The sequence below is a fragment of the Octopus sinensis genome, unplaced genomic scaffold, assembly GCF_006345805.1.
Source record: "Octopus sinensis unplaced genomic scaffold, ASM634580v1 Contig10412, whole genome shotgun sequence".
Taxonomy (NCBI): Eukaryota; Metazoa; Mollusca; class Cephalopoda; order Octopoda; family Octopodidae; genus Octopus; species Octopus sinensis.
Window position 1 is genome coordinate 209,006 of NW_021832126.1, and position 22,492 is coordinate 231,497.

General features: G+C 34.6%; 2 protein-coding genes across 2 annotated transcripts; both read left to right on the plus strand.

Annotated features, from left to right (window-relative positions):
• Positions 1-3,430: 3,430 nt before the first annotated feature.
• Positions 3,431-8,059, plus strand: LOC115228421 (zinc finger BED domain-containing protein 5-like). The gene is made up of 4 exons (XM_029799002.1): positions 3,431-3,844; positions 4,475-4,561; positions 7,175-7,235; positions 7,923-8,059. Exons 1-4 carry the CDS (start codon positions 3,431-3,433, stop codon positions 8,057-8,059), a joined length of 699 nt encoding a protein of 232 aa, XP_029654862.1.
• Positions 8,060-13,985: 5,926 nt separating this feature from the next.
• LOC115228422 lies at positions 13,986-14,711 on the plus strand. Its single transcript, XM_029799003.1, has one exon. The coding sequence runs from the start codon at positions 13,986-13,988 to the stop codon at positions 14,709-14,711; it is 726 nt and encodes a 241-aa protein (XP_029654863.1).
• Positions 14,712-22,492: the final 7,781 nt, after the last annotated feature.

Consider the following 22,492-nt stretch of genomic DNA (forward strand, 5'->3'; position numbering starts at 1 on the left):
TCTAGCGCGCAAAAAGAGAGGTTGTTCTATGCTTTAACATCATTACGACAACTATTATCATTAATTCATAAATATTATTGTCGAAACTCGAAGCATTGACGGTCAACCTGGATACATTCGCGTCTAAACCACGTCTGCTATTGTCTTAGGGGGGTCAATAGGGGTTATGGCCAACCTCAGGGTCTTCTGGAGACATTATGGTTGTGCCAAAACGATATTAAGAATTTAAGCATTCTCATACAGCACGAACTCGTACCCATTTTTTACGAAGTTGATAGAAATTTTCATTTATGACGTTAAGATTTTTGAATCCATTTTAAATTTGGTAAAAATGCCAAAAACTTTGATTATTACAGAATCTAGAATTTCTGTCATATTGAAGCTTAAATCATTAATGTAATTATTAGTGACTATATCATGATTTTAAATTAAAGAAAATAAATTTAAAATCCAGTTTTTAAAAAAGCTTTTTCGAATTCTCAAATATGTTTGAATAACATCAAATGCAATTTTTTCATAGTCAAGATTTCAATAATTTACAAATCCGCTTTTTTGCAACGTTTGAGACAAATAAGTATTTTCGTTTCTCTTTAAATTTTTTGGATAGTTATTTCTCCTTTCCCAGTCATATATTCAACAAATTTTTTTGGGAAATCTAACATATTCAATGAAGTGGTGATCGTTGGTAAACTTTTTGAACAAATATCAATGAAATATACTTTTTGAGTGTTTTATTGCACTTGCGGCAGTTTTGCACGTTAATTTTAACGATTTTTCTGTGCGCTTATATGATTATAAATAATAAGTTTCTTCAAGAAAATGTAACTGTGTTGTTTTTGTACTTTAAAGACATACTTTTGCCAGAATAAATGTACTATTATATTAAAACTCGTGGTAAATCTGCTAATTATAATTTAAACAGCATCATTCTTTATTACCGCAAAGAAACCTATTATTTATTCAAACCACTATTGTTCTCTTTACTTTCTGTAGTTCTTTTTTCTTATACTATCAGAAGTAATAATCATTCAATTTTATTTTAAGAATTTTTTTGTACAGAAAAATTACCAAAGTTATATTTGATAAAAAGTTTATTCAACTTAGTCTTAATTGGAAAATTTTTTTTAATATTTGATTTTAATAAAGATTTGTATTTGTCCAAAAAAATTAATTGTTAGTTATATAGAATTTTTCCTGAGACTAGGAGTGAATAATTATTTAAGACATGCCTCTATCTAATATTCAGTGATTTTTTCATTTGTGATATCAAGGGCGATTGTCCTTGGCCGCATTCATTTCCATTAACATCGTCAAAATCTAAAGTCCACACAAACATCCCTGCTAGTCCATTATCTTTCACATATTTTGCCTACAAGGTAAAGAAAAATTTATTTCCCTTTTCTTTAATACTTCTGATACTTTCATATCCCAAATAATGATAGTCCTTAACTTCATGAGAAGCTTTTTGCTTATCGTCCCAAATTTCATTATAACCTTGATTAGAATACTAAAAATTTTTTAGAATAAAAAGTACCAGAATGCATATATTATATGCGTACAGAGGTTTGCTAAATGGCTGTCATCAAATTCAAACCCCCCTGGCCTGTATTTCGCCCAGTTTGTATTATAGCAGAATAATACTTTAATGATTATTTATTTTTTATACTACCTTTAGATTCCACTGACATAAAAAATGTATTAAATCAATTTTTAGGATTTAGGATTTGAACACTTTTTTAACTAACAAAAACACCAATTAATTAGAAAATACCTAGTAATCAACCACATAATGAATATAAAATTATCCTAATGGAACTAGAAGTCTTTGATTTAAGGCTGCCGAAATATAAAAGATTTACAGACTAGCAAATTAGCGTTCATTTTTTGACTGGCCATGAAAATCCGTTGGAAAAGTCAGAGTAAAAGTGAGAATCGTTATCAAGAAGCCATGGTACACTAGTTTAAATTTAAGTTTGCTTATGTTAAGATTTTTATCGCATAAGGATATTTCTAAAATATCGATTTATACATATAATTTATTTATTTACCCCCGGCCCCTTCAGTTGAAGGAAACCGGTGGCTACCAAGAACGAAATTGTCAATGTCGGACGCTGCCAAAAATTCCCGATCGCGATCCGGCGTTTTGAGGAATCAGAAGGTGGGCCTGGACACGATAAAAGGTCACTGAGAGAGTGGGAATGCGTGGATTCAGCAAAGCTTATTCTTCGACGATAATTGCGTAGCCAGGTATAATGGCCACAACGGAGACGGGCCAAGTTCATCGGGGCTTCTCTCGAAAGGGAGGATTCGTTGTTGTTTATTGGTGGCGGAAAGCGTCCCAGAAGCTTGTTTATTCCAAGACATCTGATTGCCTTCGTAGCTACCAAGTCGTGAATTCTCTTCTGGTTATTGTCTGGAGGAAATGGTTTAAGCATGCGGATTTTGTCCGCGAGGGTCGGAATTATTTTCCTGTTATTAGAGGAGTGCCAGAGAAAGTAGGCGGGGTGATTTGGCGTTCGGTATTTTTCAAAAAATTGTAGCCCGAGCATTTCAAAATGGTCTCTGATAGGAAGGATTTTCGATTACCAATGTAAGTGGTCAGTATATGTCGTTTTTAGACAGCCCGTAATAATTCGTAATGCTGAATTTTGAGTTCTCTGAAGTGAAGTTTTTCAAGGTTTGCATTAGATAAGCAGGAGCCCCAAACAGGGACAGCGTAGTTCATAGTTGTCCTGATAAACTGCTTGTATACAGTTATTAGACTCTCCTTATCCTGCCCAAATGATGTCCCCGTAATAGCCCGAAGCACATTGAGTTTTTTCTGGGATTTTTCACAGATGTATGAAACATGTTTCGAGAAAGATAAACAGCAATTAAATTTCAGACTCAAGATTTTGGGGGATTTTTCAACTGGAACTGGAATGTTGTCTAGCAATAGTTTAGGCTTTAAGTTGAACTGTTGACAGTCAGTAGTGAATAGATAACAGATGATTTGGATGGGGAAGGTTGAAGAAGATTGCACTTTGGCCAAGACGATAGAGTGTTTATGTGTTCCTGCAGAGATCAGGAAGCGGTGTTAATGTTTTGGTGGCGAGAGGCAATAATTATGTCATCAGCGTAGGAGAGAAGTAGAGTATTATTGTTCGTCTGGATACTGGACAGATGTAAGTTAAATAAGACAGGTGAAAGAACCGAGCCTTAGGGAATTCCGTTAGGCAAGTATTTGTAACGTGAGTAAGAGGACATGATTCTCGTGCCCCATGACGCCTAGAAAGGAATGAGAGTAATCATGACTTTATTTGATGAGAAAATTCCGTATCGAATATTTTCCTACTAGAACATGTCTTGACGTTCTTTACATGGAATATGCAGTAAAATTCTTTCAAATGATGGGATGGTGCCGTCTAAGATGAAAAGGCATTTAGCCACTATGCACTTTTCTTTAAGAGATAAGAAATCATCATATTTCAAGAACATGTTAAAATCCCAGAAAACTCAAAGTGCCACATTCGTTAAAACACTTCACGTTTCTCAAAAAGCTTTAGAAGCTAGTTACCTCGTTGCCGAGCTCATATTCAAAAACCGTAAGAATCACACTATTGGAGAAAAATTGATATTACCCGCCTGCAAAATTATTGTTAGTAAAATTCTTGGGAAGGAAGCAACCAAAAAGATTGATAATATTCCATTATCGAACAATACTATCAGTCGCCGTCTACAAGACATATCTGAGAATATTGAAGAATTTGTTAACGGAAAACTAATTCATAGCAATTTTTCTATTCAGGTGGACGAATCAACAGATTTTTCTTCAGAATCTCATGTTATTGTATTTGTTCGATTTGTAAATGATAATATGTGACATGGGCAACGCGTTACGCATGGGCAACCGGTTACATTTTTTGACCGGTCAAAATTAAATCCTTTGATTATCACAAATATTATTTTTATCGGCCAATTATAAAGTTTAACTATGCCTTGTATTGATTTAAATTAGTTTTTGTTCATGTACTTAAATAATTTAAAAAAGTTATTTTTTAAACGTTGGTAAACCTAAACTTATTGGAAAATTTTTAGCGTGCTAGATTTGTTTCTGTAATGGCTTTTTATAGAGGTTATGTCAAAGATTCTTAGGAGTATTGAATTTTAAAAGATGCTCTGGAAAATAAATTCCCGCAAGATTTTTCTAGGCAAGCAAAATACAGACTCATAAAAAAAGATCGAGAATTTTACAATAATCAATGAAAGGTACTCCAGATTTACGATTAATGTGCAGATTGTATCTCAAATCTGACGATCTAAAGCTTGTCATTACTTTGGACAATGAAACTGAAATGGAGCATGGAGCTAAATCTCTACAAGAATATTTACACGGAGGAATAAATAATATTGAATATGAGTGTCGACAAAGATACTTCATTGTTAAAAATGAAATAATCAGAAATTTTTAATTCTTTTTAATTTTTTAATGTAGGTTGGTGATATGAATCATCATATTTTTGCTTCTTCTCCGAATGAAAGGTTTCAGCTAGATCTTGTAGATCTAAAAAAGTTTTCAGTGGTAAATAATAATTACAAATGGATTTTAACAGTCATCGATGTTCATAGTAGGTTGGTAGTAGGTCTCTCAACAATTTATTCAGATTTGCATTTGTCAGACCACTTTTTCATAAATCTTCAAAAGAAGTATGCAACAACTTTTCTACATATATGTACCTTGCAAAATTTTGCAATCAGATAATGGTTCAGAATTCAAGAATGTGTCTCTGAGTGATCTATGCGAAGAGTTCAATGTAGTTCAGATACATGGAAGACCAAACAATCCCCGTACACGGGGGATTGTAGAACGTTTTAATCAAACCATCACCCGAAAACTTTCCAAAATGATAGACACAGATGAAACAAGTGGCTGGAAATTCTCGAAAAAGCAGTGTACAGTTATAACAAGGCTGTACACTCATTTTCAAATCAGAGTCCTTTCGAAAGATGTCGAGGGATAAGCGAAATAAACACCGTTGATGTAGGTTATAATTATCAAATTATGTTTTAGAAAATATTAAAAATCATTTTGAAAATTCAGAGATTTGTTCAAATTTAGACTCAATTGAAAATTCAAGTATTTTATTCTATGTACTAAATATGGTATAAAACATGTACGTGGAAGGCCTCATGCTCCTAGGATACAAGAGCAAGTCGAAAGGTTTATGATTTAAAATCGATAATTCATTCTTTAAATTTGTTAGAACGTACATCTTGCTCTTTGAATTATTTAAGGCTAGCTTAGACAAATCGTCACGCTTGTTTTTCTGTCCAAAGAACACTAGGCATGGTTCATTAAGGTTGGATACTTAATTACTTGTATTTAACCTTCTTGGTCTTTTACCGTTAACTTTTAGTATTACGGCAAGCGGCGTAAATCGATTTAGCGTGACAATAATTAAGATGTACAGTTTTGTAGATTGTTCACTGATACATCAACAGGATGAGTTTGTTTATACCGGGCGGCTGATCGGTTTTGCTGCGACATTAAAAACAATTCCCAGCATAATCAAATCCTCCAGAAAAGCCGATCTTGAAAGTTTTTTTATCGTAAGATCAACGTTCAGTTAATCTGTACGCCCTTAGTTGGGCCTCCTCGATTCTTCTCCTATTGGTCCAGATTGCAGCGATCTCCATGAGGCGTAGAATATGGACGTTTCAAAATATTGGCGATAAATGTTCTTAAATATTGAGCGAGAACCGTTGTTCTATAATCCGGATAAAATTCTCAGCACGTTCATTTTCTGTTCACATTTTCGAAACATGATCTCTGGGTATGGAAAGAAACAGAGATGCATCTCCAGGATCACCTCTAAGACCGTCTGGCCTCTGTTTAACGGTATGGCCATTATTAGATAAATTAATATCTTTGTTACTCAATTATAATAAAATCGTGTATATTTTAGTGATTCTTCCTTGTAGTAAAGACATGATGCGTACCCTTATTCCATTCATACTAAAAATATGATTTTAATATACCACTATCGAATGACACGGTTCATTAACGAATTTCTGACATGTCAGAAAATATTAAGGAGCAGGTTATTGATATTATATTATTCATTGTAACAGTAAATAATAAATAAATAAGGTTGTAGAACAAGTTAAAACTTCATGTCATGAAAATTTCTCGATACAAGTTGACAAATCCACTGATGTAGCGAACTGTGCTCAAGTAATAATATTTGTTCGTTATGTCTATAATGGAGATTTTACAAAATTTTCATTTTCCTATTCGCTTGATTCGACCAATAAAGGAGAAGATATTTTTCAAGCAATTTCTACTTTTTGTGAATGTTGAATTATTTTGAAACTATTTTTGCACAACCGATGGAGCACCAGCAATGCTTAGCTTTCATTTTTACTTTAGAGGTCAAATTAGACTGGCTAATGCGAAAACGAAACATTTGCATTGTATGCTACATCGATATGCACTAACTGCATAAACATTACGTTCAGATTTAAGATATGTTCTTGATAATGTCGTATATATTGCATTTACGATCTAATTTGCGAAGATTTTAAAAGGGATGGAAAGACTTTGCTATTCCACACTGAAGTGAGGTGGTTATCTCGGGAAAACATTCTTGCCAGAGTTTTTTGAGGAATGAACTATCTGAATATTTAATCGCGAAAACAATTCGAAATCATCGGAATTTATTTTGAAATTGATGGATAGTCCATGACTATCAAAGCTTGCCTACTTGAAAGATGTTTTTTTCGTATAAATTCACTCAACAAATAGCTTTAGAGAAGACGTGAAACTATAGTTTATTTTGTAAATAAAATTAAGTTTGTGAACTGTTTAATATTAATTATTAGTCCCTTTGTTAGGAAGTTACAACTCTAAAAAGAAAAAATTCGTGCAAGACTGCATATTGAGGATGACATCAAAATATGTTTGTCGATAACTGCGCCTCAAATTGAAAACAAACCGCTAATGATCGAGAAGACGTTACCCCTCAGGATGGCAATGGAGATTCTTTGAAATAGCCATTGCTTCTCCCGGAGCTCTCGTCGTCTTTTGGCAATCAGTTGACGATCCTCCCAACGAGATCCAGAGATTTGTTGGTCATTGCTCTAGACGTTTTGAGCGTTTAATATTAACTATTGGTGCCTTTGTTTTGTTTTGAAGTTACAACTGTTGAAAGAAAAAGTTCGTGCAAGACTGAATATTGAAAGTGACATCAAAATATGTTTGTCGATAACTGAGCCTCAAATTGAAAAATTGCACAAAAAATCACATTTCTCTTTTGGCAAATTGGCAGATTTGTTTGTTTAACTGAGATGGGCTACCGAAACGTACTCAGAGTGGAAGAATGGCTCAGAAGACCTGCACAAGGCCCTCCAAGAAATACTGACATCTTCTTCGACAGTACATTCTATGTTCCTGAAAACCATTCCTCGTGCAGGGACGAAAAACTTGAACTCAAAATTGAAATACCAAATCAGTCTTCTCCAACTATTTCAATTCTGACAATATTTCGGCAGCTATTTTGAGTCTTCTCTCAGATTCACTGACGGATTTTTCAAGTTCTTTGGACTCCCTGCTTCCCGTCCAAACTCCTTCCAACAGTCATCTGCTCAAATTGGTTGATGCCGAGATGCACGTTTTGGGAAGGATTTCTGAGTTGAGTGAAAACAATTTGCTTGCCTTGAAGTTTGGAGTTGATGAAAATGTTTTGAAAAATTTTATTAACATTTTTCTCCAAGAGGTTTGATGTTGATAATATTGTAGATAAATCGTTTGACGAAAAAACGAATTAATGAAATTAATAGAATTTTGACTAACACTGAAAATGAGGCCTATAATGAGAACAGGTTTTTGTGGGTTTTTAACAATTAGATTGATACAATTCGTTTTTTGTACTCTTCGTATGCAGGTGTCTTGTCCTCCGAAAACTACAAAAAAGACTCTCTCTTTATGATCCCAGTTGAGGGCTTAAAGATCATTGAAGAGGAGCTTGATACAATCAAACCGCATATCACTAACAGCGACCACTCACTCGAACTATTCTGAAAGTCATTCGAGTCAGTGTAGCTATCTATTTTTGTGCATTTCGACAACAATAAGTGTTTTATGAAAGTTTTGTTTACTGAAAATTGTTTTATTAAATCAGATGTTTTAAAGTGTCGTTAATTGTTCGGTTTCGAGACAGTCGTTGTTTTGTACTCTTTTTGTAGTCTTTTATTCGAGTAGTGATTTCAGCTGTATGACCTGCTTATTGGTCTATTTTTATAATTGGTTGACCCGTTTTCGATTGTCTGTGATTAGTATTAGATTTATGAAACAGATTTTAATTCATATTGAGACCTTACTGATAAGAACGGTTTTTCAAAAGGCCATTGATTTGAACTATTGTGATAATTTTTCGATTATTTATAATATTTATACAAAAGGTTGGACAAACCTTAGGAAACCATATGTAAATTTCCTGAATGATGGTTCTATTCTCTGGGTCAGATTTTTAACTTGATCAGTTTTGAGGGAATGATTAGGAATATTAATTAAAACGATTATTTTATGATCCTGATATTCATTTTACATAAAATATCCTAAAAATATTAGCGTACAGGAATTGAATTTGATAATAGTAAATTTCATAAAAGTCCTCCTTTACATAAAAATGTTTAATTCAGTGATTATACTAATTGACTTAAGAAAATTGTGTATTTTTATTGAACTTTTAAATGAATAAAACAGTAAAGACTCAACTCATTCCATTCCCATGGCCTAGAGCAGAGGTTTCCAAATGGGGAGGCGCGCCTCCCTAGGGAGGCGTTGACTCGTGTCAAGGGAGGCGCGAAAAGTATTTCAGAAACATTTTTTAGAAAATTATATCTATGTAAAAAACGTGACTATTTCCGATAATAAGAGTTATTAATTTAAAAATTATATTTTTTCAAAAATTTATTTAATTTATTAGACAATTAAATAATTTTAACACATGATAAATTCTTGAGTGGTTGCAAAAGAAAATTCACGAATAATAAAGATTTTGACGATGGTTCAAAAAATCAAAATGATTGGAATATAATCAATACCACTCCAAAGACAAGAAAATACTTTCCATCTTACTTATTGTTAGGATTCACACGTATCTTTGTTGATTCTATGGAAAAACCCCTCTGTTTGCTTTGCCTCAAAACACTTGCAGCAGATAGTATGAGGCCATGCAAATTAAGAAGACATTTTGAAACGATGCATTCTGAACATGTCCATAAGTCTGAAGAATTTTTTAAAAGAAAATTAGAAGAGTTTGATAACCAAACGAAATCGTTAAAAAAACTTGATTAGAAGGGTGTTTGAACTCAAAGATCAAGTTGCAGATTTTCTTGATGAAAATGATATTGAAGATGCAAAGTTGTTCAGGGATGATGACTTTATTGTCAAATTTGCCTATTTAGTTGACATTTTTGGGAAATTGAGTATATTGAATAAATCAATGCAGGGACCACAACTACATTTATTCTCTCAAAAGGACAAAATAAAAGCATTTATGAAAAAATTGGTATTATGGAAATCAAATATACAAAAAAATATCTATGACATGTTTCCACTTTTAAATACCTTCTGCGCCATAGTGAACATTAAAGCAAACAAAGACATATTTGCTGAACATTTGGATTGTTTGTTGAAACATTTTGCTCATTATTTTAAAGATCTCGACTGTAAAACGTTCGAATGAATACAGAATCTATTTATTGATGAAAATAATGAATTTTCATTGAAAACTTTTGAAAAAGAAAAATTGATAGAATTGTCATGTGATACATTATTGAAACAAAAATTTGAGAGAGAACCGCTAATTTATTTTTGGTTGAATGTAAGTACGGAATATGAAATTTTGTCGAATAAAGCAATGAAAGTTTTGTTGCCATTTGCTACTTCATATTTATGCGAAACTGGATTTTCTGCACTAGCTGCAATTAAATCTAAATATCGAACTCGTTTAGTAGTGACTAATGAGCTAAGAGTAGCACTCTCTGCGATGACACCAAGATTTGAAAAACTTTGCGCCAAGATGGAAAAAAAATTATCTCATTAACTTTTTGTTTTAAAAAATTGTTTTTGATAAAATATAATTGTATTATATTATGGAATATAAGGGAGGCGCAAGATTGTACTTTTTCTCTAAGGGAGGCGCGTAAAAAAAGCTTGGAAACCTCTGGCCTAGAGTTTGTGAAATACTAACAAGTTACTCTTCGTTCATCCCTAGTGAATATGCTCACAAAGTCAGTCATTTCTATCTCCTGTCCCTTCGACGAGTTTTCGTGAGGATAAAGGCTTGATTGTCTCCTTTTCTTATTTGATAACCTTCAACGAGCTGTCTTTGAATTAATACTTTTGGAAACACACCAAACGATTTCGTATGGCATTATTTTCGCGCTTAAAATTATTTTTTATAAATAGGGGACCATCGTTTCCGTGGGCGACCAAGAAATACTCTCCCGGGTACGCTAGATAGAGACCTAAAGAGGGCAGGTAAAGAATTGAAGGAGGGGGACGATCTCGATGCACTACGGGACGTCGCCCAAGATCGCGGGAAATGGAATAAACTAATTACTCGTATTGTTTCCTGTGCTGCACAAGCTTTGTCATGATCCATGGCATCGCGAAAGTGCCTATAATATCTAAGCAACACAAATTTTTTTAATTCAATTGAAATTATATTTAAGAAATCAACTATCTCTGACACTCGGAGATTAAGAAATGCAATCCGTCGAAAACTTTCGGAAGGTGGAATCCGTGCTGCTGCGAGAAGCCTTGCAGATCAACACCGTATAATTGAGCCGTCTGAACAGTCCTAATCACCTGTTGAGTGCCACCCAAGTGTCCCAAACGACCTCGGATTTCGCCTTGCCCAAGACAATTACCCAATCTACTTGAAGAGGACGTAACAGATGGGATTCTCTCTTTCGTCCTGAGAGCAGCAGATAAGTACGGAATAAAGGTGTCAGGTAAGTGCGTTCGCCTGCATCTTGATTCGCTTACCATAAAAAACATAAGATTTGTGCTAAGTTAATAGCCAGAATCCAAGGACTATTGCCTTCTTTATTAAATTACAAGGACGTAACATTTTAATTTTTTCGTTTGATATAAATGAGTCATGATTTTTTTTCAAATATTTTAAAATTAACTTGGAAATCCCATATTGAATTTGGAAAATCCCACTTTGAACTTGGAAATCCCATATTGAATTTGGAAATTCCCATATTGAACTTAAAAAGCTATAGACAGGCACGTCTGTGTTGGTTTGAGTAGTTCTGAAGCCTCTCATATTTATCCTCGCAGATAATCCTGTCTTTCTGTCCTGGCATCATCCTCCTCGGATGCTCCATGTCTGTGATTTCAGATGATTCTTTTTGGAATTGGAGAATCATTCTGATCAGCAGTCGGCTGAGTCAAAAGAGGATAGATATGCGGGCAAGCTAGATCTTTCGGTGAAGGGATTCTCAGTCCACCCAGGTTAATGGGTAGGGTCGCTTGGTCTCACCCTTGGTCGTCAAATTTCACATGCGTTCAATTGTGTTCCAGAAAAGACAATCGATATCGTCGAGCTGTTATATTTTTTGTTATTTATTATACTTTATAATTCATAAGAATTATAAAATTTAATTGACATATAAACAATCAATTATTTTCAACGTGTTGATACGCTGTGCTGTTATTTGTTTTTGTTGTGGTCCTTTATGGAATTTTGTATTAATATAAATTGAATTTTTACATATTTTCATTCATTATTATGAACACATTTTTATTTTATTTGTCTATTTATTGTTTATTTCTCATTATTCATTATTAGTATGTTTATTGGTTTTTCAAGTCCTTTCTTATACCAAGGAAGTTGATTTGAAGGCATTTATAAATGCTAATAAACATTATTAAAAGTGATTAGTGAATTTTCTTATTTGGTTTTTATATAAAGACACTATTGATGGATATAATCTGCTTATCTTTTTTATTTTCCGGCTAAGGTGATGCTGCGTCATTTCGGCAATTATTTTTACTGCAATGGCTTTCTAAAACATATATATACACAACGAGATGGAATTTATTGTGTGTCATTCTCCAATACTTAACAAATTGAAGATGTTTTGGCCTGGATTCGCCCTTAGGAGTTATTTAACCTAAAATAACATAATTTCATAAAAATATGTGTGCTGAGGGCCATAATTCCGTAAAAGCAATCCTGAATATGTCTAATTTTGGAAATCCCATTTCTGTCTGATTGTTTTGAGGTGAATACATTTTATGATTTTTTGTTTCTCCGGGAGTCGGCTGTTTATGTGAGTCCTTTCCTCGAACGAATGTATACGATAGTTGTTTTAAAACACTTTTATCGCCTTTTTCGTTATTGAATTCATTTATTAATTTAAAATTGCCTTAAATTACAAAATGTACGTTAATAAAAAGAAAGAATTAGCTGAAAAAAGAAAAAATTTGTTGACCGTTTACGAAAATGATGGGGATTGGAATCAAGTTGAATGTTCTCTCGGAATAAAAAGAACAACTGCATACAGGTGGATAAAAGAAGGCTTTAAGGATGATTTAAGAGGTGGTTTTCGATATTCAAAAATTTCAAATACCGTACGAGATTATATGCAAGAAATGGTCGAGTCAAATCCGAAAATTACTTGCAAACAATTGGCTGCAGAGATCCAAGATAAGTACGGAATAAAAGTGTCAGGTGAGTGCGTTCGCCTGCATCTTGACTTGTCAAAAACAGAATTTCGGAAACAGAGATTGGAGGATTTAATTAAACAATCTATGGACGAAGTAACTCCAAATATTTGTGCTAAGTTAATAGCCAGAATCCAAGGACTATTGCCTTCTTTATTAAATTACAAGGACGTAACATTTTAATTTTTTCGTTTGATATAATTGAGTCATGATTTTTTTTCAAATATTTTAAAATTAACTTGGAAATCACATATTGAACTTGGAAAGGTATAATGACTTGAGATTCGAATCGAGTGGAGCTTGGATCAACGCACTCCCCGTTGATAGTGTCGGAACCCACCTTGGCGACGATACTGTCCTCATCAGCAGTCAAAAAATCTTTTTTCTGGCATTTCTCACCTTTAGCTTATTTCACTCGATTTATCATTTACAGAAATATCTGGCTTGTTACGCTGAATTTATGTGTACAGTAAAACCCCTGGTGCTCGCCAACCTGTATTTACAACGGCTGTGTGTACAAAGGGCATAATCATTGCAGACTGCTATGGACACCACGCCCTCTCTTGTAGAAATGCAGGACAATTCACAAGACACAAGGCGATCAACGGAATTGTCAAGGAATCTGCAGGATATCCCGGCGTACTTGAACCTGTTGGCCTTGACAGAGGAGATGGAAAACGTCCTGATGGAATCATAATTTTCCCATGGCACGCAACTTGTGTCGACACTCTCTGCCCGTTCAACATTGCCGGGAGCCCAGTGGACACACTGCATGCCGCGGGAAAAACAATGAGGACAAAGGAGAGAAAATACAAAGCGCTGCGAGACCGATTCACGTTTTATCCGATTGTGATCGAGACAACTGGTTGAATAAGTGGGAAATCGCTTCGCTTCCTAAAGAAACTTAGCCACATTAAAAGCCACAACACAAGAGAGACCGGGTAGCTTCTCCAGTTGATCTCTGTTGCTATCGTGAAAGGCAACGCAACGTCAATAATGTCGGCGGGGTCCACCTGGGATGGATGGCTGATGATCAAATTCTGCAAATATTCGACCAAGAATCAATTGGCTATGTCGATATGAACGCTCCTGTGGCGGGAATGTACCCCCCAAGGAGACGCCTTATCCCCGGTCTTATTCATCGTATATCTGGAGACAACCCTACGAAATGTCAGGAATAATATCCCCAGACATATTACAGAAGTCATCTTTGCAGATGACATAGATTTTACGGCAACAGACCCCCCAACTAGAAGGTACTATGGACAAATTGGCCAACACTTTTGAAAAATCATTCCTAAAAATCAACACTGAGAAAACAGAATACACTATAGTGAGGCGATGTGACGAACGACACAAGGGAAAATGGAGGCATACAAAGAAATTTGGCACTCTCTTAGGAGATACAGAAGACATGATACGAAGAAAATCACTTGCAACTTTCGCGCTCAAAAGATTAAACAACATATGGTTGAGAGGCAAAAAAATTTCTGCGTCCTTAAAAATCAAACTTTACAATATGTTCGTAAAACCAGTCCTACTGTACAACTCCTCCTCTTGGGCACTCACAGTGCAGGAAATGAAAAATCTGAATTCCTTCCACAGAATGCAGCTAAAATACATCCTAGGAATCTTTTGGCCAAAACGCATTTCAAACAAACATCTCTACTCCAGGTACAATGCACACCCGTTGGACGAAGAAATAAGATGTAATAGATGGGGCTTATTCGGTCACATCCTAAGAATGGACAGGAAAACTCATGCAAATCTCGCAATGGAACACCACTACGCCCCCCACCCGGGAACAAACTTCCGAGGAAGACCACGAATCACTCTACCAACCCTCCTGCACCAGGACCTAACTTTGATTGGAAAAAGACTGAAATCAGCAGACAATCTTGAGCACTTGAGAGAACTATCGAGGAACAGAGGGACTCGGAAGCGATTAACAAAACGCATCCAGAAGAGGGTGGCACAAGCGAGATAACTTTACTAACGTTATTTTGCGGTGTGCTTAATAATAATAAATTGTTTAATTTTAAATGGGATTGTTGATGCGGCTGAAATCAAGTCTGATGAGCAAATAATGCAGGAATATAACTAGTTATTGTCTCTAAACAGGCTCTTCGGCGATAATATAGAAGAGTGTGTAATTTGGTGCGCAGAGAGACGGTTGATCTCTAACACAATGAAATGCGTTCGCTGTAAAGTAAGACCTATATTCTCACAAATAGAGACGCTGTCGTTTATCTAAGTTAAGAAGAAACGTGGACAACGCAATTTGGGTATGTATTCCATTCAATACTTCTCGAAGTATAAGAACGAACAGCTGGTTTTGCAGTAAGTGAACCTTAAACTAATTTTAGCAAGTCATTTACCGTTAGCGAAAATTTTGGCCAGGCCATTGGGTATTGGGTGGAATAGACAGGGAAAGTAGAAAGTGCTTTTTTGAAGAAGTTGCAGGTTCTTTTTCTATTTATCCCTTAGACAGAACAGCGGAAGCACTTAATGAAGTTATCGTTTGACGCGTACTTACCGGCACCCATATCATCACTGATGGTTGGGCAGCCTATAATGGGATTGCGCAGATTGGAGATGGATTTATTCACATTCTGTGATAAATTAGTTGATAAAGAGAAGATATTCCAAGAATTTCTGCTACTGATAGTTAACAAATACGACATTATTCCGACTAATAGACTCCTCCCCGTCCCAATTATTTTTTTTAAAACAAGTGGAATTTTGTTGCAAGTGTTTGCTGTTGAAGAAGATGAACAGAAGAAAACATGTATATTGAGAATGTTCATTTAAAAAATGGACATCAGGGTCGGGATAGACTGCTATCTCTATTGAAAAATTTAGTATATGGATCTTGCAGAGACGAAGTTATGACCATTCTCCGGTCTTGTCCACAATGCTGTGCAAGACGCCTTATGAACACTCGGCCGACTATAACCCCTATTAGGGCTTATACCGTGCGAGAAAGATAATAGTTATCTAATATTAATAATCAGGTATATTTGTGATTTGGTTGATCTACGACACTATTCTCATCTCAATGAGAATTTTTGTTGGTTATTGGTTGGGTTGGATTCATTTTCTAAATATTGTTGGACACGACCTCTAAGAAGTAAATCGGCTACGGAGGTGTCAGGTGCAATAAGGAGCATAATTTTAATTTTTGGAAAACCGACTATTCTACACACAGACAATGGCAAAGAATTTGTCAATGAAAAGATGGTCGATCTATGTTCAAAATATTCAATTAAACACGTCAGAGGGCGTCCTAGGTGTCCATGGGTACAGGGACAAGTCGAGCGTCTGAATCAGACGTTGAAATTCATGATTTCTTCAACGTGCCTTTCAATGAACTTGAATTTCAAATGCATCATTGAAGAAATTACAAGTTCATATAATTCTCTCCAACATTCAACGACATTGCTTGCTCCATTTAAATTGATGTTTGAAGCTTCTGCCGATGAATCTATAAATGATCACTACACCGAAGTAGAAATGAATGAGATATTCGAACAAATTGATTCTTGGAATGAAGAAGCACAGTCTGAAGTGACTGAGTATCATGCATGGTTTTGGTCATTAAGTGAAACTACGAGAACAAAAGCAATTTCTAACTCAGACAATGCTGAAAAAAATGTTAGCAAAAAGAAGGTGGAAGAATGATATTTCTATTTTTAAAATCGGCGATCGAGTTGTCAGAAGGGTGCATCTTGATAATAATAAAAAACACGAAAAAGTGGCTTAAATGAACACATTGATACAATCGTATATCATGTTAAAGGAGTATCTCCCACAGGAATGATTGATCTAGAAGGAGAAGATGGTAGTGTGATTTAAAAAAATAGCAGAGCTGAAAACATTTATAACGCTGATGAAACTGGGATTTTTTACAAATCTATCCCTTCAAAAAGTGTTTGTCAGAAGGTTCGATATGGACATAAAATCCTTAAAGAACGGTTTAATTTTTATTTATTTTTTAGATTTTCTTTGTTGCTATGCTCAAATATGACTGGAACAGACAAAAAATTCTATTTATGATTGGAAAGTTCCAGAAACTTCGCTGCTTTAAAAATTTTAAAGTCGAAAATTTTGTCGATTACTGTCATTCATCAAATGCATGGATGAAAAGTACAATTTTTAACGAATGGCTTTTAACATGGAATAGGCATCTAAAAAAACGAAAAATTCTTTTAGTTGTGGATCGATGCCCATCCCATCAACTTTACGCTGATTTAGAGTCAATTGAAGTTCTTATCTACCTTCGAAGACTACAACAATTCTACAACCAATGGATCAAGGAATCATTAGATCCTTCAAAGGACATTTTAATAAACTTAAATTTGAGTTTATGTTAGAAAAAATTGAAAATGGAGAAAATCCACTGGAAGCTCATAAAAAATTAACCTTAAAAGACGGTTTTCTTTTTACATATTTTGCCTGGAAAAAAGTAACGACCAAAACAATTACAAATTGTTTCGGAAATTCAAAATGGATCGAATGTGAAAATCAACTCGAAAGACCAACTGTTGAAATTGATAATTATGATCAAATGGTAAATATCTTGAAAATATTGGACCCGGTGGATAAAGATGATTTTATTAATCATGAATTTACCGAAATAGATGAAATTGAAGATTACCTTAATATTGCTGGAGATTCTTTCCCACAAAAATATGACGATGACGATACTCATAATGACGAATCTCATGTGAATTCAGAAAAGGCTTTGAAAATGTTGAAAAGAATAAAGTCATTCTTTTATCAAAATGAAAATTTTGATATAAATTCGTTGGAACTAATCGACACCGTTATTAGAGATATGGCTGAATTAAAAAAAACTATTAAAGATTTTTTTAGTTAATTTTTTCTTTTTAATTTCTTTCGATTTTCTTTGTTTCTTTGCTCAAATATGAGTTGGAAGGCTCACTTATGATCGGAAAGTATCGAAAACCGAGATGTTTTCAAAATTTCAAAGTCAAAAAATTTATTGATTATTTCCATTGCTCGCCAAATTCTATTGCTCGCCATTTTTTCTTCGGTCCCGAAAATGGCGAGCACCAGAGGTTTTACTGTATTCTGTTTCTGTTTTCGTTATTTGTAGTGTTTTATTTCATCAACCTCAACCTCTTAGGACCCACGTTCAGTGTACGGATGAGCAGATTCATGTCAACGCGCAGTCTAAATTCAGGGGATACCTCTTCAACAGGTATCGATAACCCGTGCCTTGTCTCGGCTTGCATGCTTTCTAAGGTCTTCCTCAGCACCAGTGTCTGGATGTATGCCTTCACCCTCTCCTCCACGCCAAGCACTGCCAGATGATTTTGAAGAATTTTGTAGACACCATCGGTCAGTATTGCACGCTTGACGACTTTCCACTCGTCTAAACACCACTGGACCTTGTCTCCGACTTCATCTGCTTTTAAATCTCTACGGATAATTCTTTGAAAGGGCTTGAACGAGGAGCACACCAACTTCTGACAGTATATTCAATAGCCTGGAACTTTACAAAAATGCCAAACCTGTGTTTTAGTCAACTTTTTTAAAAAATCACACGAGGAATCGAACTGTGCCAGAAAAACTCTGTCTAAAAGAAGACGAGAGGTTTCGAATATAAACGAATTATTCGTACGTGGTTGTATATATTCCCTACAATGGATCAAAAAAACTCAGCCTTTCAATAAACAGCAATGGATACCATCGCCATTCGGACTTGTACATTTGCGAGCTCATTGGATTTTGAAGACTTATTTGTCTTGAGAATCTAAAATACACAAATGAAAGTTAAATACAGATTTTAATTGTTTTTTCAACTTGCGATCTTTCTCGCTAGAAAGGAGAACTTTGTGGCCGCACTGTTTCCCCTTGATGAGTATGTTCTGGTCGATGTCAACAACCCAGATGTCTTTCGGGAGTTCGAAGCGGGCACAAATTTTTATGAAATTGACAGGGAGACAGACCAATGAGAAAAGGAGTAGGCGCCAACAGCAGCTTGCAATTACAGTGAATACTCCCAAATTCGCCATTTTTGGTTCCGTCATTTTTTACGGCGAATTTAAGAAATGGCGAATTTCAGAATATAATCAATAATTTTTGAATGTGAGTAGAACTGTTTGATAATCCGAAAATAGCCAAAATTGACGTAATTGGAAAAATTAATTTTATTTTAACAAAGAATTATGCTTTTTTATCAAAGTAATATTATAGTCCCGTTTGTTGTCTCTTTATATTTTGATTTTTTCCTCGAATTTTCGAATTGAAGTAATTAGACGCACACCTTTGGTTGAATTATTCCTGTTGCATTTTTAGGAAAGAACATAATTTTTAAATTTTCAAGATGACAATGTATACAATGAGTAGGACAATTATTGATCAAAAGCAAAATTGACTTTTTTTCATTCGTCAAAAATTTTCAAAATTAATCATTTATTTACTAAAAATTTGGCCCATCATCCAAGCCCTTTTTGAACTGTAATATGAAACAGAGCATTAATAGTCGTAATTTTTGAAACATCTTAGCATCTTTGATTTTTCAATTAAAACAGGCTTTAGCTTGTGATTCCCAGACATATTTGCACACAACATTACAGATACCCGATCCTTAAAATCTTTATATCCTCCAAACTGAGTCTTGCAAATACTTTTAGACGGAATTAGTTTCTTGAAAATCCCTGTTTCATCAAGCTTATAAATTTCATCAGGAGTATAGGACTTGGATAAATTTTGAAATTCATTTAAAAATCCTTCGATGTCAATTTTTTTTATCAATTTTCATCTGCTCATGCAATTTTCTCAGACGAAATTCATGTTTTTTTTAAACTTGAACAAGAATCCGGCAGAGTTCTTAAAATTACCGAAAGATCTAAAGCAAAAATTTCGGCCTTGCGGAATATTAAGACATCATTTAGAAATGCATCATAAAACTTTAAAATACCTTTCGATTCCATAAGATCCATCCACTCAATATTTTTTTATTTAAAAATTTTAAAAAATTGTGGCGAATTTTAATTGAAACTAGAATTTTTGTTTAAAAAAGGCGAATCTAAGAATTGGCGAATTTGAGAATGGCGAATTTGGGGGTATTCACATTTTAAAAGTATATTTTCAGCAGAATTCATCGAAGTGGTAAGAATGGGGGATGACGGGAAAGAAATACTCCAATGGGTGAGAAGAGCGAGAAACGTGAAGATTGTGGAGGATTGGATCGAGTAGTTGTTTGACATGAACACAATCTTCTAATGGGAATTGATGGCACTACCTTTTGTTCAAGTAGAATTAAACTTAAAATTTGGAGACACGAGTCAATGCCCATGACTTCGAATAGCAAAATTATTGAATAATCCGCAAAAGGCAATCTCTTGCCCCAGGAACTCCGATTATAGTCACAGAGTCTGCTGTTTGTAGCGAAAGCTGCGCCTGATTGTATTATTTTATTACTTTAATTGCATTTCTTTGGTCTACAAGATCTGGGACCAAGAGAAGGTTGTAGATCCACGACTCGAGCTCTCCCAGCAACTGTTGAAACAACGCATTGACTGAAACTTTTAAAAATATGTTGAGGGTCCGCGACCAAAAAAGGTTGAAAATCACTGGAGTAGAAGAACAAACTACAATTCTTCCACATATAGTGAATCCGTTTGGTATTGAAAGTAAATCGAGCTATTGCAGTCAATTCATGAGACTACACGTGACTCCATTCGAAGAACTGACCAACCCGACTGACCAAATCCAATCAACATATAAATAGTATAATGTTCTTTCTTCTAATGATTGAATGTTTTGTTGAATTGTTAGTTTAATAGAAATTGTCTAATCAAATAGATCATATTCGTACAAACTTATCAATTGTCTGTATTAATCATTTCACACCCGAATTTGTCAGTTCAGTCACGTGGGGTTGCGATATGAATTTGATCTCCACTGTTTGAATTTTTCTTTTGACAGATTTGTTTGTTTAACTGAGATGGGCAACCGAGATTAAAATGTAGAGAAATTTATAATCATTATAACAGAAAAAATGTCTATTTGGTTATCCAGCATGATAAAATGTTAAACAGTGATTAGCTTCGAAGACACAAAGAAGTTGTAAATCTATCTATCTATATTTGTGTCAAGTCTATGGTACTCTATTAACGGTGGAAAAATTCACAAATATGATCTATTAAACTATCGATACTCCATGAAGCACAGGTGAAAACTATTTCGGTGTTTTTAACGTAGGATCGAGTAGTTTTGAAATGCTTTAAATATTACATAAATAAATATAATAATTATCGACTTTTTATAAACTATTTTTACCATGTTTTTGTGTAGTTAATTGTTATTTTTTCTATCGACTTGATTTGATTAATGGGAAATTGCTGTCCAACTGTAGTTTTACAAAAATACTAATTTTAGAAAAAACAAGGAAGTCAAGAAGATTTATTAACAACAAACCAGCCGTATATATTCAAATCACCCTGTTTTTAGTACATATGGAACGTCCAACCAATTTGAACAGAAAATGACCAAATTAATCACCACAACCGAAAAGTTATTATCAAATCAATTTTATACTAAGAAATATGGCCAATCTGGGCATTTCCGAAGACCTGCCACCAAATGCCTTCTACGTTAACCAAAAATATTATTACAAGTTTGACACGTTTTTTAAATTAGTAATCGACTTAATGTTAATTTCGACCAATTCTCTGATGATCAGCCGCCTCAGGGGAATGCCTGCTCACCCAAGACTGCTCTTATTCATTTAGCCACCTCGGATGTGGAGAGAGAGGAAATCGATGCTGTAAAATTTGGATTTAATTGTTTAGTTTCGAACTTATTGCATTAATCAAAATAATAGATTATGATTTGTTTTAATAAATATTGTTTTATTATTTAAATAAAATTAATTATGAGGTTAGTCGACGTGGGTTAAAATTAAGTGTAAAAATTGCTTCTTCCTGCTTTATTTCTGGGGATGCAGAATTAGTGGGGAATATAACAATCGGTAAAACAATCCTATATTTGTAGGCTCGAATGTCGTTATCCATCCGAGGTGCAAAATAATGGCTGGAAACGGACCAATAATAATCGGAAACTACAACATAATCGAGGAAAACGTGATTATATGCAACAGAGGACCAAAGGGGAGTATTCTCACAATCGGGAACTACAACCACTTCCGAACAGCATCAGGCAAGTCCACATGAGCCATTCCCAGAGTGCTACTCCCAGTCCATTGGGCACACTAATTTGATAGACACGAAGGGTACTCACTCCTTGACTAGTCCACAGCAATTCTCGACGACCGGGCAGTCCTTGGTAGTCACTGTCATGTGGGATGTGGGTGCAGAGTCGAGCATTCTCTTGTGGACGGAACAGCTGTGTTCGGGGAAAGGAGACAGGAAGTGATTTGTCAGTCCAGGACGTCCTCTGTTTGGTGTATTTTGTTTATTTTAGTCCCATATTGTCGTTCTTATTGATCTTCTAAAGAAATCACTTGCCAGGTACACCACTCAAAGGAAGAGGTCTTGACATATTTTTTTAAATATGAGTTTTAAATTTTATTTTAGTTAGTTTAGGAATTTAGTCATTAATTGTAGATATATTATTGGTACTAAGAATTTAAACATTACTTCACCCAAAATGATCAATTTATGTTATATTTTAAAATCTATTGTTTAATTATTTTATTTTTTATGATAATATTAATCAATATACTATTTGATTTATCTGTCGATGTGGGTTTGGTGTTTGTTTTTGGTCTCTATT

What these genes read in the sequence shown, in the direction of transcription:
- LOC115228421 (XM_029799002.1), top strand. Translation starts at nt 3,431, where the DNA reads ATGCACTTTTCTTTAAGAGATAAGAAATCATCATATTTCAAGAACATG. An exon ending in TTATTGTATTTGTTCGATTT is followed by an intron (nt 3,845 to 4,474) that starts GTAAATGATAAT and finishes TTTTTAATGTAG; the next exon opens with GTTGGTGATATGAATCATCA. An exon ending in ATCTAAAAAAGTTTTCAGTG is followed by an intron (nt 4,562 to 7,174) that starts GTAAATAATAAT and finishes TTTGTTTTGAAG; the next exon opens with TTACAACTGTTGAAAGAAAA.
- LOC115228422 (XM_029799003.1), top strand. Translation starts at nt 13,986, where the DNA reads ATGGACAAATTGGCCAACACTTTTGAAAAATCATTCCTAAAAATCAAC.